The 16,844-nt window shown below is 40.2% G+C and overlaps 1 protein-coding gene across 3 annotated transcripts in view; it reads left to right on the top strand.

Moving 5' to 3' along the window:
* The window catches only part of PLBD1 (phospholipase B domain containing 1), a 55,779-nt gene that overhangs the window by 13,886 nt on the left and 25,049 nt on the right, over window positions 1–16,844 (top strand). For all 3 annotated transcript variants that reach the window (XM_019643291.1, XM_019643290.1, XM_019643289.1), the window contains exons 3-6: window positions 3,335–3,418; window positions 4,757–4,895; window positions 7,332–7,472; window positions 7,897–8,041. In XM_019643291.1, coding sequence (XP_019498836.1) covers window positions 3,335–3,418; window positions 4,757–4,895; window positions 7,332–7,472; window positions 7,897–8,041 — 509 coding nt within the window. The remainder of the gene's footprint in view (window positions 1–3,334; window positions 3,419–4,756; window positions 4,896–7,331; window positions 7,473–7,896; window positions 8,042–16,844) is intronic.

The following is a 16,844-nucleotide window of genomic DNA, read 5'->3' as shown; positions in this document are numbered from 1 at the left end:
CATATGTTAAATTATTTAACCCACAACAATACTATGAGGTATGTATCACTATTATCCCCATATGACTGATGTGAAAATGGGCACAGAGACGTTAAGTAACTAGCTGAAAGTCACAAAACTAGTCAGCAGGAGCCAGGATTGGAAACCACGCTTCCGAGTTTGCTCACACGCTAGCACACACGCAAATGGATTAATCACTGTAGGAAATACTAAAGGAGCCCAACATAGCATCTGACCTCAAAAGTCAAAATAATTGAGGTCTGAAGTCAAAACAATTAGAAAACAGTAGGAGACAGCAGATGACAGTGCTAAGTGATGTGGTATTGACATAATGCAAAGAGATTCAGAAAAAGATATGTGCCTTCGTGATTCTCCCATGAATGAATGTATGTGAGATGCAAAGGTGAGCAAAGCTTTGGCCTACTTAGGAGGACATTTACCGATTTCACGCACCACAGGAGCTGAAACTAAATCTATCACATCCATGACATGGACACTAGTGTTAGCTCTGTTTGATAAGAATTCGGAAATGTGGAGAAATTAGCAACCTTGTTTGTGGTCATACAGCCTAGAAGTAGCAGAGTCAAGCTTTACTCGGTATTCAAAGCCTGAACTTTTAGCTGTTATACTTTATTACCACACAAAAATGTGGGCTCCCAGGCCCAGGGATCAGAGAAGGGCCTCAACCTGAGGAGCCTTCAAGTGACTGTATCCCTCAGGGCCCCTGAATGGAGCAGAATCATTTGAGACCTCCACTTCTGATCTCAAGGTAGAAGTTTCTCTTCCCCTGCTCTGAATTTCAGAATTGAAAAATCTAGTCTCCACCAAAGAAAGAAAAGAAAAATTTTCAATACTTCTAGCCCAGACACCCTCCCATGCCTCCATCTATCTGTCTTGTCTCTTGTTATGAGGACATCCTCAGGGAACCACTCACAAGTCAAGATTAATTTTTCCCTGTTTCAGGATTTCTCAACCTTTGCACTATTGACATTTTGGGTTGAATTCTTTGTTGTGGAGGCTGTCCTGTGTATTATAAGATGTTTAGCAGCATCCCTGGCCTCTACCCACTAGATGCCAGGTGTACCTTACCCCTTAGTGTGACAACCAAAGATGTCTCCAGACATTGCCAAATGCCCCTGGAGGAAAAAAAAAATCACTCCAGTTGAGAAACGCTGCCCTATTTTAAAATAGACTGAAAATTTGAGGGGATCTGGAATTCTGGATGGGTCTAGGCAGGGTGCAGTGAGGGAGACTTTGGGTGAAAAGTATGAATTTATTGTTTCCTTACCTGAGTGAGCACTGTAAGTCAATAGCCCACATATTGTTTTTTTCCAAGAAATAGAAATTTATTTTCATATGAATCATTTTAACTTTAAGAGCCCATTCAATCTGATGGCTAGAAAATATTACCATAGTCATTCCTATGTGAACAAAATGTCATTTCAGCTGAGTCAATTCAGAATGTTCCACTTTTCCCCAGAATAGATTGGTGTTACTACGGCTGCGTGGAGGGAGGGGAGATGTTTAATCGGTGGTTGTCCTGTGTCTTCCTCTAACATTCACCAAAGGGAAAGAATCTCTTTTCGCCTTTGGCTTGGGCATAGCCCCATCTGACATCTGATGAGCCGTCCATGGTCTCCAGCTGCATAATCAGTGCCATCTGAGGTTGCAATATTCATGGCAAATATAAGTCCTCTGCCCCCATGCTCTTCTAGTGCCCACTTATTTTACCCCAGGCCACACAAGAAAACATTTGGCTCATGAGCCCACAGTCCACACAGCCATCTCTACTTCCCTACACAATCTTAGAGTGGGAAACTTGTCTCCATGAGCAACTAAAGCAGGTCATGAAACTACACCTTAATTTCTGCATTTCATTCATGTGAAGTGTGAGACCAGGGCAGAGCGTCCTGTCCTTATCACCCACATACCTGTCTAGCTTTGTTGCTATTAGATTCCTGTTTTAGAGATGGTGGAAAAAGGGGAAAGTGACCAACTTGATAGTAGAAGAGATGTGGCAGCATGAAAGATATGTAAACAAAAGTTAAATGTGACCATTCAATTTTTAGAAAATATTTGCAAATAATTTGAAGGAAAAGCTCTCATGAAGTGAAGTTTATTGAACTCAAGGACCATAAAATAAAAGAGTTCAAAGGATTTTCATGTTGTTCACCTAACTGGCAATAAAACTATTCTCATTTTATCAGTTTCCATTCTGGAAACTACATTAAGTTCTCACTTAACGTCATCAATGAAATGACTTATAAGGAAACCAGTTTTACCAAAGGCTAATTGATATAAACAAGAGTTAAGTTCCTACTGCATCTCATCAATGTTAAAACAAAAGGGCGTTAAAGGAAATGACTTCATTTGAGGACCTGCTGTACTAGATAGAGGATATCTAAATTCCATAGCACGGGAACCGAATTCCCAAATTTGGAATCTGAGTCACTTCCTGCTTTCAACGCTGACCTCCTTGTAATCATCAAATGAAAACCAGAACTAGGACTTTAGGTAAACTTTCAGCCCAGAGAGTGCAAGGGGGGTTCACAATTTGACTGATTTTGTTGCAAACTTACAGCAAATAATAGATAAAATATATAGAAAGAGAGCATCATAATAATATGGCGGGGCCCCCAAACAAGATTAAACATCTCTTGAAGAAGAAATGGAACAGAAAACAAAGTGATGAAGAATGGATATGCTGAGCCCTCGCCTGAAGCAAGTAGAGACAGACATGCCTGCTGATGGCTGAAGGCCTCAGTGTCCTGGGGGAGCTGAGTCAAGGCTGGGGAGCGGAAGTTACCTTGCTGCTTTTGACTGTAAACTAGGCAGCCACAGAATAACCTCTGTTGATGTGCATCCTAGCCTAGAGATTTATATGAAACAATGAGCTTGGGGAAAGGGGAGTGGAGGGAGCAATCAAGAATCAAATCATCCACGTGCTGCACGAGAGTAATAAATCACTGATTCAAGCTTGTAGTTGCCTCTAGGGAGATGGGATAATAATTAGTGTCTGGAAGGTGTACACAGGGGCTTGAAAAATATCTAATGTTTCTTTCTTTTTGAAAATACATGCAGCAAATATGGCAAAATAGAGTGATTTAATAAAGTTGCATAATGGATACTTGGGTGTTTGTTATAGTCTATGCTTTTCTATACCTTGGAACTTTTTTCCAATTTTAAATTGTGTGTTTGATTTATTAAAAAAAAAAGTAGTAGGGAAGGTTTGTGGTAGGGGACATCCTGGTTAGCCAGAAAATTGGGTAAATGACTGTGGGGAGAAATCCAAGGAGAAAAATAGAAATGTAACGCTTTTGATCTATCGTTTCAGACACATGTATGACCACTTCACAAACCTCTACCCACAGCTGATTAAGAAACCTTCCATCATGGATAAAGTACAGGAGTTTATAAAGTATGTATAATAGCTTTGGCCTTCTCACTGTTATTGAGGCTGCAAGGCCTGAATCTATCAATTCAAACAGTAATTTTTCCTTCTCTGCTTTCCTTTTCTGTCTCTCAGGGAGAATGCTGGAGTTGCTCTTGTAGTGAGAGGTGTAGCCTCTTTTGGTAATAGTAAGAAAACTGGGGGCAGACAACATGTCCTTGAGTTGGGGCTCTTTTGGAGGTCAGGTTGAATATCACATTATCAATTGCTGACACATTTGGGGGAAGACACCATCAGTGTAAGGCAGGCAAAATTAAGTCCCTGGATCGCTTCCACCCAAGGACCCCTCTCCTTCTTGCAGAGATCCCTCCTCCCCCTCTGTAAGGTGCTTCCTTTTCAAGGGTCTGGTGACTAATCCTAGCTGGGTGTTAGCTCGTATCTCAAGTCATAATTCTTAATATCCTCTGAGAATGTTTCCATTTTAATAAAGTTTTCTGAAGATTAATAATTCTCAATATTGAGAAAATGTGTAACATGTTTGCAGGACTATGAGATTAATTTGGGGATACAAGGATGCTTACTTTGGCTCTCCAAATTACTCATGAAACAACCTCTTCATCAAATGCTAAAGTTCTATAGAGGATCAGTTAAGAATGATTGAGCTAGATTCCATGAAGCAATGACATTGCTTCTAAAATTGATCTAGAGATAGCCTGAACAAATCAGAAATAGTTTTCAATATACAGTTATGTCAGGTAATCCCCGATGAAGTGCAGAGAACTAAAAGAGGAGAAACAGAATGAAAGAACTGTGACAAATAAGACTTTTTTTGCTAAGCATGCTGGGACAGAGGCATTGAGGCAATTATTAGCAACAACTGAAATAGAATGAGCCATAAACTATGAAAATGATCTGAAAGAAATATAAACATATACAAATCATCCCGTCCTTAGGATATTTTATTTTTTCCTGTTATTTAACTTTACCTCTTTTACATATAACAGTAAAGTTAATCAACACATCCTTACTGATTTAGTGAGACACTGTGATTTGATATGAAATGTATTTGGATGGTCTATCCTTGACTTTCTTAGGTCTCAGTATCACAGGCAGGTAAACATTACACCTGTGTTTTGGTTCCAGATAGAGCATGGAGAAAGCTATAAAGGAAGAGGCATAGTCCTGGGGAGAAATCAAAAATTATTTTGAATTTGCCCTGGTAGCCTTCCACAGTGATTAGAAGGTTACAAGTTCCAGAATTTAAATTATAATAGCATAATTGTCTGAATATATAGTCTCTAAATGCCTGGGTTTAATTTAGCTTTATATGAGCAACCTCTAGTACAAACTGAATTTCTCTTCCAGGAAGCAAGAAGAGTGGACACAGAATAACATAAAAAATTACAAAGATGATCCGTTTTGGAGACATACAGGCTATGTTATGGAACAAATGGATGGGCTGTATGTAGGAGCAATGAAGAGGGCACTATTAAGTGGAGTAAAGGTAGGATTTTTAAGAAGCTACTCAGGATGTATTGAAAATAATCTTTAAAATTTATACATTCCACTTTAGAAGCAGACGAAATTAGGACTACAATGAAAATTTCTTATTCCCAAGTGCTGTCTTATTTATCATACTGCTAGCACTTGACTCACTGACATGAAATTCAAGCTTGCTTGTTTCTGCATTTCTCAATCTTTTTCATTATACTGTGCTCTGGAGTAGGTTAAAGAGCCTGGTATGAATGTATTGGCTATCTAAATAACCTAATAAGTGTTTTAGATGATGTGGCCATTAAAGCAAAATATCTAAGTGTACATTAAAGTAAAATATCCCATCTTCCACAACATACCTACACACACACACACACACACACACACACAAACATACATCATACTTTTTTTAAAACTTTACTGAATCGTTCAGGATTCAAAGGTACCATTTAATATACTTCCAAAAATTATGAAGACCCTGTCCCCTGGAAGACATTATATATATATATATATATATATATATATATATATATATATATATATATATATTCACACACATATACTGGACAAAATATACAAAAAGACAGTTCATAGAAAAGTGAAGCAAAACATTCTTAATCATATGAGCTCAGCCCTGCTCATAGGTTTGAGATACAAATTAAAACCATACTGAGAAATACGTTGTCACTTATCAATTTGACAAAAATTCCAAAGTGTAAAAGCATAATCTGTTGGTAAAGCTATGGGGAAAAAGACACTTTCCTAAAATACTGGTAAGAATGCAAAATGGTATATCCACAATAGACAGGGATTTGGGCACGCAGTACCAAAATCACATACTCAATTTATCCTTTGACCCAGCAATCCTACTTTTAGGATTATCACAAAGGTTCACTGGCAAAAATACAAGCTTATTTGTGGCAGTTAATTTGTAATAGCAAAAGACTGAAACTAGCCAAATATGTAGAAGACTGGCTGCATAAATGACGTAGCCGCAGACAGGGAAGAGGCAGATCCCTATATACTGTTATGGAATGACCTTCAGGATCTGTTATCAAGTGTAAAAAATAAAGATGCATTGTGTGCTACCTTATACATAATAAATGGAGATAGAAGATAGATAGATAGATAGATAAATGATAGATACATTTGCTTATCTTTTCAAGTAAAAACAACAATGAAAGAATAAAGAAAAAACTAAAAATAAATGATTACTTACAAAAGAAGGGAGAAAAGAGAGTGTAGGGGATAGAGATGAAAGCTACATTTCTCTGACTATAACTTGCTTTATATATTTGACTTTGGAACCAAGTAAATGCTATTCATAACTATAAAACAAAATTTAATCACAATGAAAAAACACAATCCCTGAAATCTGAAAACAAAATAACACATATATATCTAACTGTATATCAAGTTCATGGCATAACCAAAAGGATAGCAGTTATTACAAACCTTAAAATACAGGGATTGCTGTACATCCTTAGTGGGACAGATCCTAAAGACAAGAAAAATCACCAAAAAACAAAAACAAAACAACCTTAAACTGCATTCAGTAATTTGACTTAGTAATATTGGTATTGTTATTTTGAAATTTGATAGAGTTTGAAGGATACAGTAAGATAAAGGAAATGAATAAATATGTTGGATATCAAGATTTTCAGCATTAAAAATCAATAAAGACCCTGTTTTCAAAGTTAAATAATTAAGTTGTGTTTTTTGTTTTTGTTTTTTGGTTAAGATGTCTTTTGTGTTTGTCCTCCCACTACCACTGCCTGAAAACCAGTTTGTGTGTAGACACCCAGCCTGGGGCTTCTCTGATGGACTGAATCTTGCTGTGTAGCACTGCTCTCTAGTTAGCACAAAGTTCATGTTCAAGTCTGATAGTTGTTCCAGGGCTAAATGCTGTCAACTCAGTTTGTCCTCTATGTTAAACACACAATCAAAATAAAAAACATTTTAGTTGAATGTTTTTGCTGTAAAGCAGTAATTCTCAACTAGGGGTGACTTCCCTCCAGAGGATATTTGGCAATGCCTGGAGACATTTTTGGTTGTCGAAACAGGGAGGCACTTCTGATATCTACTGGGTAGAGGCTAAAGATGCTGCTAAACATCCTACAGTGCAGCCCCCCACAAGAAAGAATTATTTGGCTGAAAATATCACTAGTGCTGAGATTGAGAAAACCTGCTGTAGAGGAATGAAAACAGAAACTCTGTTTTACTCTTAGGAGGCTCTCCCCAAATCTGAATATCAAAACATGCTAAAATAGCTCATAATCTATAATGTAACAAAAATTATTTTATAAGTTACAATAAAATCTAGTGCATCTGTTACATTAGGGACCTTTCACAAAAGAATAACTTATGAATCCCTAACAAGAGGAACAATAGAAAATGACATGACTGTCATAAATCAGTAATAAGTGCTCTCTCTGTCCTTCTCTAGCCCATGACCCTGTTCCAGATTCAGTTCCTGAACGCTGTTGGAGACCTGTTGGATCTGATTCCCTCAATTTCTCCCAGAAAAAATTCCAGCCTGCAGGTTTTTAAGAGATGGGACATGGGACATTGTTCTGCTCTTATTAAGGTGAGACACACAACAGCATTTCACCTTTTCCTTGTTCTGGTCCACACAGAACTTTTCTATACCTCACCCACGTACTGCAACCTCCAATCACCCCTGCCTACAGCTATAGATCAGCTGATGGGTCCCTCTATTGTAGACGTTAAGAACTGGGAGGAACTGATGAAGAGAACTGGATGTACATGATGTTACATCTGTTTTTTCCACCATTCTTCACATGCTTTATGTACCTGCCACTCCCAATTTCCAGAATCTTCCATTTTGGATGCTAGGAGAGAATCTATCTGTTCTGTGCACATTAAAGGTTAATTTTCTGGTAATAAACCTAGCAATAGACACCTAAATTGACATAATCCCTGCACACTTGCTTCACTTGTAGTCAGTTATCTCTATACCTCTGCGTCATTCACTGTGATTCTGGCTATAGGTTCTTCCTGGATTTGAGAACATCTATTTTGCTCACTCAAGCTGGTACACGTACGCAGCCATGCTCAGGATATATAAACACTGGGACTTCAACATCAAAGATAAAGACACCAGCTGTAGTCGCCTCTCTTTCAGCAGCTACCCAGGTAAATAAATTTAGAGGGACATCTGAGAACTCTTGAGAACGATTTCAGGATAAATGGGAGTAACAGGAATGGAAAAGTGGATAAGTGGTTATTACATATTAGTGAAATTTGATTTTCAGAATGCTTTTTTGAAGAAATATAGCTCTAATGCTTTTTTAATAGAATGACATAAACTAAGTTAACAGAGCTGAAAAAATTCACTTCAACAAATGCCACTGAGTATTAAGTACGAGGCACTTCCCTATGCTCTGCTGTGGAAGCAAACATGCTTTCTTTGAGGGCCTGTCTCTGTTTCTCTTATTCACTGCAATGTCCACAGCACTTAACCTAGTGTGCGGTACCTAGTACTTAATAAGTTTTTGCTGAATGAATGGATGAATGAATGTGTAAGCTTATAAATGTTACACTAATAAGGTAGAGATCCAAGATGGTGGAGTAAACACCATGCCTGCTTCCTTCCATGAACACATTAAAATTACAACTAAATTATAGAACAGTCAACCTGGATATAAAGAAGCCACGTGGAGACTGGTAGGAGCGGTAGAGACGGCGAAACGAACTGGTTCCACACCTGTGTGTGGCAGTTGAGAACCGGGAGGCATATCTCAGCTGTGGAGGTTCCCCCTTGAGGAGCAAGAGACCACAGCCCCACACCAGCCTCCCCAGCCGAGTGCTGGTGTTGGGAAGAGGAGCCCCCACAATATTTGACTGTGAAAAACAGTGAGGAATTCTAACCATCCAGTGCGGAAGGCTGTGGGAAACCCAGATATCCTCTTAAATGGCCCGCACATGCACTCACTCGCAGGCACTCACCTTGGGCTCCAGCGGAGAGACAGTACCTTGGGGAGCGTTGGAAGCATACAGTAGACTTAGGTGTGTGGCTTTGAAACAAGGGCTGGAGCACAGTCACCATTTTCCCTGTGTGGAGCCTTCCTCTTGTGCAGCCCCCAGGTGGGAGCCATCTTTCCTGTGTTGATCCCGCCCCCACACAGCCAAATCTGAATCTAATTGACCTGGTGAGCTCCACTGATTCACTCTGCTGACTCACTGAGACCCTGCCCCAACCAACTTGCCTAATACCAGAGGCACTTTCTCCGAGAGCAGCCAGCCCTGCCCAGATTTTACTCTTTCTTGAAAAACTATCAGAGTCTGCAGGACCTAGGCAGGCAGCAGCTGGCCTCAGTGTGCCCTGAGACTTTTGCTGAGTAGCTCCCAAGTCTACATTAACCTGTTGACCCCAATTCTTCCCACTCTAGTGACTCCCTGAGACACTGCTTCACCCAACTTGTGTACTGCACGAGGCTTTATGAGGGGTTAAACCTTAAGGGAGACAATAGGTGGCAGCAGGCTTTGGGGTGTCCCGGCTTTTTGTGGAGTTATTCAGGCCTGGTACTGGTGGCAGCTGTCCTCAGTTCGCAGTGTGGCCTATCCCACACACCTTCAGGTACAGCATAGGGAGCAAACAACTGTGGATTGCTTTGTAGCTCCTATCAGGTAGTTCCTGCCTGGTCACTGGCAGTGGGTGACCTGGGCCTGTACCAGAGCCTTTCGAAGAGGACCCAGAACCAACATACTTGGAGGTTGGCTTCAGACCACAGCAGAGCACTACCCAATTAGCCCCACAAGAAGCACACACAAAGGGCAGTCTCAATAGGCACCAGAACCCTCTGGGGTGAATCCCACTCAGTGGGGTAAGCCCTCTGCAAAGCAGCATGTAAGCAGCTGTGGATGTGGCCAAACTGACAGCCAATCAGGCTGAGGGTCAATGCCTCCCACTGACATGCCAGCAGCAATAAAGGCTCAACTATAATAGAAGGGTACACACAACCCACACAAGGGACACTTCTGGAGCACCTGGATCAGGTGACTAGGGAAACTGTGCCAGTGCCCTACAAGGCACCTGCTACATAAGGCCATGCAGCCAAGCCTGGGAGACATAGCAGTCTACTGAATACATGGAAACAAACACAGAGAGACAGCCAAAATGAGGATACAAAGAAATACATCCCAAATGAAAGAACAGAAGAAAACTACAGAAAAATAACTAAACGAAATGGAGGCAAGCCACTTACCAGATGCAGAATTCAAAATAATAGTTATAACTTAGTGAGAACTTCCACAAAAAGATAGCAAGCATTAAAAAAGGACATAAAAACCATAAAAAAGATCCAGTCAGAAGTGAATAATACAATGACTGCAATGAAGACTGCACTAGAAGGAATCATCAGCAGACTAGATAAAGAGGAGGATCGAATCAGCAATTTGGAAGACAAGGTAGCAGAAAACACCCAATCAGAACAGCAAAGAGAAAAAAAAAGGTCCAAAAAAAATGAGGACAGTTTAAGAGACCTCTGGGACAACATCAAGTGTAACAACATTCACATCATAGCATTACCAGAAGGAGTAGAGAGAAAGCAAGGGACTGAGAACCTATTTGAAGAAATAATCAGTGAAAACTTTACTAACATGGCAAAGGAAGTAGACATACAAGTCCAGGAAGCACAGAGAGCCCCAAACAAGATGAACCCAAACAGGCCCACACCAAGACACATTATAATTAGAATGGCAAATGTTAAAGACAAACAGAAAATCCTAAAAGCATCAAGAGAAAAGCAACTAGTAATTAATAAGGGAGCTCCCATAAGATGGTCAATTGATTTCTCAACAGAAATTTTGCAGGCCAGAAGTGATTGGCACAAAATATTCAATGTGATGAAAGCAAGGATCTATAACTAAGATTACTCTACCCAGTAAAGCTAAAACTATCACTTAGAATTGAAGGACAGATAAAGAGCTTCCCAGACAAGAAAAAGCTAAAGGAGTTCATCACCACCAAACCAGTATTACAAGGAATGTTAGAGGGATTTCTTTAAGAGGGGGAGAAAAAAGATCAAAATTATGAATAATAAAGTGACAATAGCTACATATCTATCAACAATTACTTTCAATGTAATTGGATTAAATGCTCCACTCAAAAGACATAGGAGGGCTGAATGGATAAGAAAACAAAACCTTTACATATGCTGCCTTCAAGAGAATCATTTCAGATTGAAAGACACAGACAGAAAGTAAAGGGATGGAAAAAGATATTTAATGAAAGTGGAAATGAAAAAAAAAAAAAGCTGGTGTAGCAATACTTACACCAGACAAAATAGACTATAAAACAAAGCCTGTAAGAAGAGACAAAGAAGGACCCAGTAATCCCATTTATCTGAAAAACCCCAAGCTCTACTTCGAGGGGACGTGTGCATCCATATGTTCATTGCAGCATTGTTTACAATGGCCAAGATGTGGAGGTAGCCAGGGGGTCTGCTGATGGAAGAATGGATAAAGAGGAGATAGTACATATATACAATGGAATATTGCTCAACCGTGGAAGGGAATGGGTTCTTGCCATCTGCAGTGGCATGGATGGACCTGAAGGGTACTGTGCTGAGTGGAGTATGTCAGACAAAGACAGATGCAATGTGATTCCGCTTGTATATGGCATCTAAAGAAAAAAAATAAACAAAACATTAACAAACTAGTAGATATAGAGAACATGTTGATGGTTGCCAGATGGGGGGGTGTTGGGGGTGAGTGAAAAAGGGGAAGGGATTAAGAAGTACAAATTGGTTGTTACACAGTAGTCATGGGGATGTAAGATATAGCATAAGGAATATAGACAATAATATTGTAATAACTATGTGTGGTGTCAGATGGGTGCTAGATTTGTTGGGGGGATAGATGGGAGGGGTTTGGGGAGCAGGGTGAAAAGAGTGAAGGGATTAAGAAGTACAAACTGGTAGTTACAAAATAGTCATGGGGATGTAAAGTAAAGCATAGTGAATATAGTCAATAATATGGTAAATATATATAGTGCCAGGAGAGTGCTAGTTTAGTCAGGGGTATCATTTCTTAAATTATATAAATGTCTAACCACTATGTTGTACACTTGAAATTAATATAAAATAATACTGAATGTCAACTAATTGAAAATATTAAAAAGGGGGGGAAAGGTGAAGGGGAATAAGAGGTCCAAATTTCCAGGTATAAAGCTAATGTCATGGGGATGTAATACACAGCATAGAGAATATAGTCAATAATATTGTGATAGCATAGTATGGTGTCAGATGGTTGCTGGACTTACCGTATTTGCCGGCGTATAAGACGATTTTTTGGCCCTGAAAAATATGCCTCCAAGTGGGGGGTCATCTTATACGCCAGGTACACTTCAGATGGACTGCCCATAGTGCTTGCCCCGTGCCATAGTGGCCTCCCAATGCCCGCCCACTTCATTCCACATACCGTTCAGGCATCAGCAGCGCTGCTGGGTGTATGCTCGGCTGTTATGCGATTTTGCTGTTATGCGATTTTACCACACTCGCAAAATCGCACACAGCCGACCATATAACAAACTCTGTATTTTGAGTGGAAATGTTAGGGGGTCGTCTTATACGCCGAGTCGTCTTATACGCCGGCAAATACGGTACCACGATGATCACTTCTTTAGGTATATAAGTGTTGAATAACTATGGTGTACACCTGAAACTAATATAATATTGTATGTTAGGTATATTTTAATTAAAATGTTAAAATAAAAAAAGTCACACTAACAAGGTAAGTACAATACAGATAAGAATAATATTATTACTGGATACTGTGTATGCTACAAAAGAAGTGTAAGAAATTTTGTGTGTATTCAAAAGAGGAAGAATTCACAGATGATTCTTGGGGAAAAGAGAGGTTGACATTTGAGATGAACCATGAATGACAACTAGAATTTGAACAGGTAGAGATGGATGGAAAGGACAGTCTCTGCAGAGTAGGGGATTGCAAAGTCCTATGCCTAAAGGAGACAGGCAGGTGATATAAATGAATAAAGGGGGCTGGTAGAAGAAAATACAAGTGGAAACAACTGTAGCAAACACATGCCCCATTGAAAGGTGGCCAGCTGCTCAGCTCCCACTGTCTGTTGTCACCCTGCAGTTTGGAGATCAATGTTTCCAGATCCTCCAAATTCTCAAGAGAGAAATATTGATTTAAAAAACAAAACCCACTCTGTGAACCCAAGAAAGCATGTCTGTAAAGGTGAATTGCCCCCTTAATTGCTGGTTTGCAACCTTTTCAGGGAACATCATGAACAAAGGCAAGGAGAAAATTCTTACTAAACACCCAAAAGAGTCTAAGGAGGATGTGTTTTGGGCATTTTTGACCTTTAATTACATATCTATAACTTACAGGGTTGTTATACCAGCCACGTGTCATATTTATCTACTGTTGTCATATTTTTCAGAGTATTAGTGCCCGTGTGGTATTATTGCTCCTGAGAGCATTAACCTATCAGAAATTCTGACCAGGGACATAACTCAATATTTTTCTGTCCTTGTGATCTGATCCTTCCTTTGAGACCACTTTGGTTTCTTCTTTGTCACTGTTGGCTTAATTGTTTTAGGGTTGAGTAGATCTGGGGACTCCTCACTCTGTGCTTTGCTTCTTTTGTTTTCCTTTAGACCTAAATTTAAGGACAGCAAGAGACTGAGACCCATCAAATATTCTTACTTTTGCTCTTATTTGCAATAAAATGCAATGTTCACTTGTTGCCTGCACTTCTTTGAAATCTCTACAGAAGGGTGTTCTTCCATGGTCTTAATAGTCCTGGATCAAAAGGTAGTGATGGGGTAGGACATGAGGACTTTGTTATGAAACATATGACTCTGTTAACATTTGGATATGCATCCTTCCAGAATAGATAGATACATAGATAATAGAGGTGTTTTTTTAAAGCAATTAAACTGAGAACAAAAGTAATTTTTTTTTAACCCCAAGGTGTTTTAACAGGAGCCAGTGGAGCAATGGGATACATGTTTTCTCTAATTGGACAGCTTTGTTCTCAACACAAAATACATGTAGAATCTTATTTACACTAAATACCAAGAATTGTTTGACTAAGAGATCTGCCACACTGGATTTATCCAATTGATATGGAGCTGAGCTTTGCCATGACCGTCATGCCACAGGAGCTGTTGATCCCAGAACAGAACTGGGTGGCTTGTTGGTTTTTCTTTGGTGAAGGAATGCCATGGTAGACTGAGTGGATTAGAAGTGTGGTGTTGATTTTGTATTAAAGGGGGCAGAACCTGGAGGCTCCTCATGATACGAATGAGGATATAAAGAGTTGCTGAGTCAGAACAGACAGATCAAGTCATGAAACATTCCTGACTTGGCTGAGGCTCGTGTTAAAGATGATGATAACTGGGACAGTATAGATACCACCATACTAAAGGTATGGGTAACTCTGATGGTTTCATATGTCCCTATCCATACAACAAATACATCATGACCCTTCCACCACCCCACCCCTGCCTGTCACCCCTCCCCACCTTGCCAAATTCTGAGCACCAAGGTGATTGTCAGGAAAAACTCTAAAGCTTTAAGACAGAATGACCTTTTTTTTTCTTTTTGAGGTTTCCAAAAAAGAAAAAGGTAGAGCTTGGACAGCTGCTAAAACTGTTCCTCAACATATGAAGTCCAAATACTTTCCTTCAGTGAACCTGTTTTCTTATTTGTAAAACAAGGCCAACATAATGCTTGCTTCATAAAGTTGTAAAGATTATGTAATTTATTCGTTCATCAACAATGTTCTGTTAAATTGTGTTGGCAAAGTATTGACAATGGAGAACAGGACAGATACAATTTCTACTCTAACAAAATTTCCATTCTGGTGAGAAATAGAGACAAATAAAAAAGCAGTGTTAATAAAGTATAATTTGTGCAATAATAGGGAAGACTAGTTTGGGGATGTCAAGGTAGCTGCTACGAGAAAGTATAATTTCAGGTGAGGCACAAAAGACAAGTGAAAATTAGCCAGGCCACTGGGGATAATTGGATGGTAGAATGTTCCATGTGGAACAAACAGCATGTGTAAAGGCCTGTAGGCAAGAGACAGCGTGGAGAAGGCCAGAGAGAGGAATGAAGGGCAATGCAGGACCATTAAATTGACAAGTGGTAGTGGCACTAATAGAGATTTGCATTATAAAATCATCTGGCCCATGAAAGGAGCACAAGAGAGGCTGCCAACAGAATATTTAGATGGCTGATACAATAACCCAGGTGACTCAAACCACATAATGTTTCGCAGATGGTCAATTAATGTATTGGGGGGAAGATTGATATCCATCTTCAAGAAGAAAACAGAATGTCAAAAAAGGCTGCTGAATTATGATAGCACATCAGCACTTTCGGTGTGCTCCTGTAGCCAGAATCCTTCAGGGATAATTACCTAATAAGAATTGCCAGAGGAGCACTCCCACAGTTGTGCTCCAGCACAGGAGAATAGAAGGAACGGTAGTAACCCTTCATAATACATTCACCAGTATTACAAAAGGATTTACTGTCTCCGGCATACCCAGACTTATCTAAGCCAATCTCACGCTCTGGGTTCATCAGAGCCCCAACTGACTCCATAAAAATAGAGGTGGTTAAGTCAAGGAAGAAAATTAATAGAACAACCGCCATCTTAGTCTAGAAAGGATTTCAGTGATTTGGTAGCTTGATAGGCTCAGTCTTTTTGAGTCAGTTTTTAAAAACAGAGTAGGAGTTCTCTTTACCCAATGCTAACATGAAATGTCCTGAGGAAGTCAAAAGTATGCCAGGTGCTAATGACCTTAGCACCACCCTTAAGCCCCGATATGTAAGTTTCCAACCTTGAAATGCCTTCCTCAAAATTGTCTAAGTCCTCCTCCAGCGTGCTGAGACCAGCCAGGCTGGAAATACCGGGGCATCCTGACCCTAGTCTGTGTATCTGATTTAGAAAGCACCTTTCCAGAAATTATCTGCATATCTTCCCAGTGCCCAAGACCAGCCAGAACAGCAGAGCCATCCAGGTGAGGTTGAGCTCAGACAGGGACCCGTGTGGGTCCTGGTTCCTGTATCTCCCTTTTGGGGGAAATTTTTTCCTCTATCCACACCCACAGATACGTTCAACAAGATGCCATGAGGAGCTCTGTTTCTCAAGCCTCTGTGGGAGTTCTTGTGAGTAGATCCTTTCTGCTGGCCCTCAGAGTGTATTTTTTACATGGTTGAGCTGACAGAATGTTGGTAACATGATGAGCTGGATTACTCTCAAGTCAGTCAGACACAGCGTGTGTTCAGGGCTCTAAGCCACCAAAGGTCATACTTACCCTTGGGCTTAAGCTCGTATGTAGGCCTCAGCTTTCATCTGTGTTCTCACTGCATTGCCACTTTCCTTCTACAGTACCCCAGGGCAGCAGGGGAAGTGACAAGTGAATTTATTCTGTGTGCGCCACTGCAGGCTCCTGTAGCGGTCACCTCATCCCACTGCAATCTTCTGAGGAGAGCAGGGCCTGGGCCCTGTCAGGACTTTTGAGGACATTGCTCCATAGCACAAATGGGCCTTTTAGCAGATCTCATGCCTCCTGTGAAGAAGGTGGCTTCCCACTCCCACGGGTCAGTCGTAAGCTGCTTGGATAGTCTCTGTGCGGTTGGGACTGCTCTTCTGGCTTCGCCCATAGGCTTCCCACCTATCCTGCCCACTGGTGGGGGCGTGTGAAAGGCGGGGGTGTGGAAAGACATCACATTGTAGGAATGCAAGGATTAAAGCCTACGGAGTCCATCCAAGAGAAGGCACAACTGGAAAAATATGCTGATCTATGTTTATGCTATAAAATTCTGAATCTAACTTTAATGACCATAAAATGGATTATCATTCACATTTCTCTTAATGCTCTGGGTAAGACTCCCATTTGTGGTCATAATTAACAGATCACAGTAATGATCTTTTTTTTTTTTTTTAAAGATTTTT

This window comes from Hipposideros armiger, unplaced genomic scaffold (assembly GCF_001890085.2).
Source record: "Hipposideros armiger isolate ML-2016 unplaced genomic scaffold, ASM189008v1 scaffold_76, whole genome shotgun sequence".
Taxonomy (NCBI): Eukaryota; Metazoa; Chordata; class Mammalia; order Chiroptera; family Hipposideridae; genus Hipposideros; species Hipposideros armiger.
This window is presented reverse-complemented; position numbering and strand designations above follow the sequence as displayed.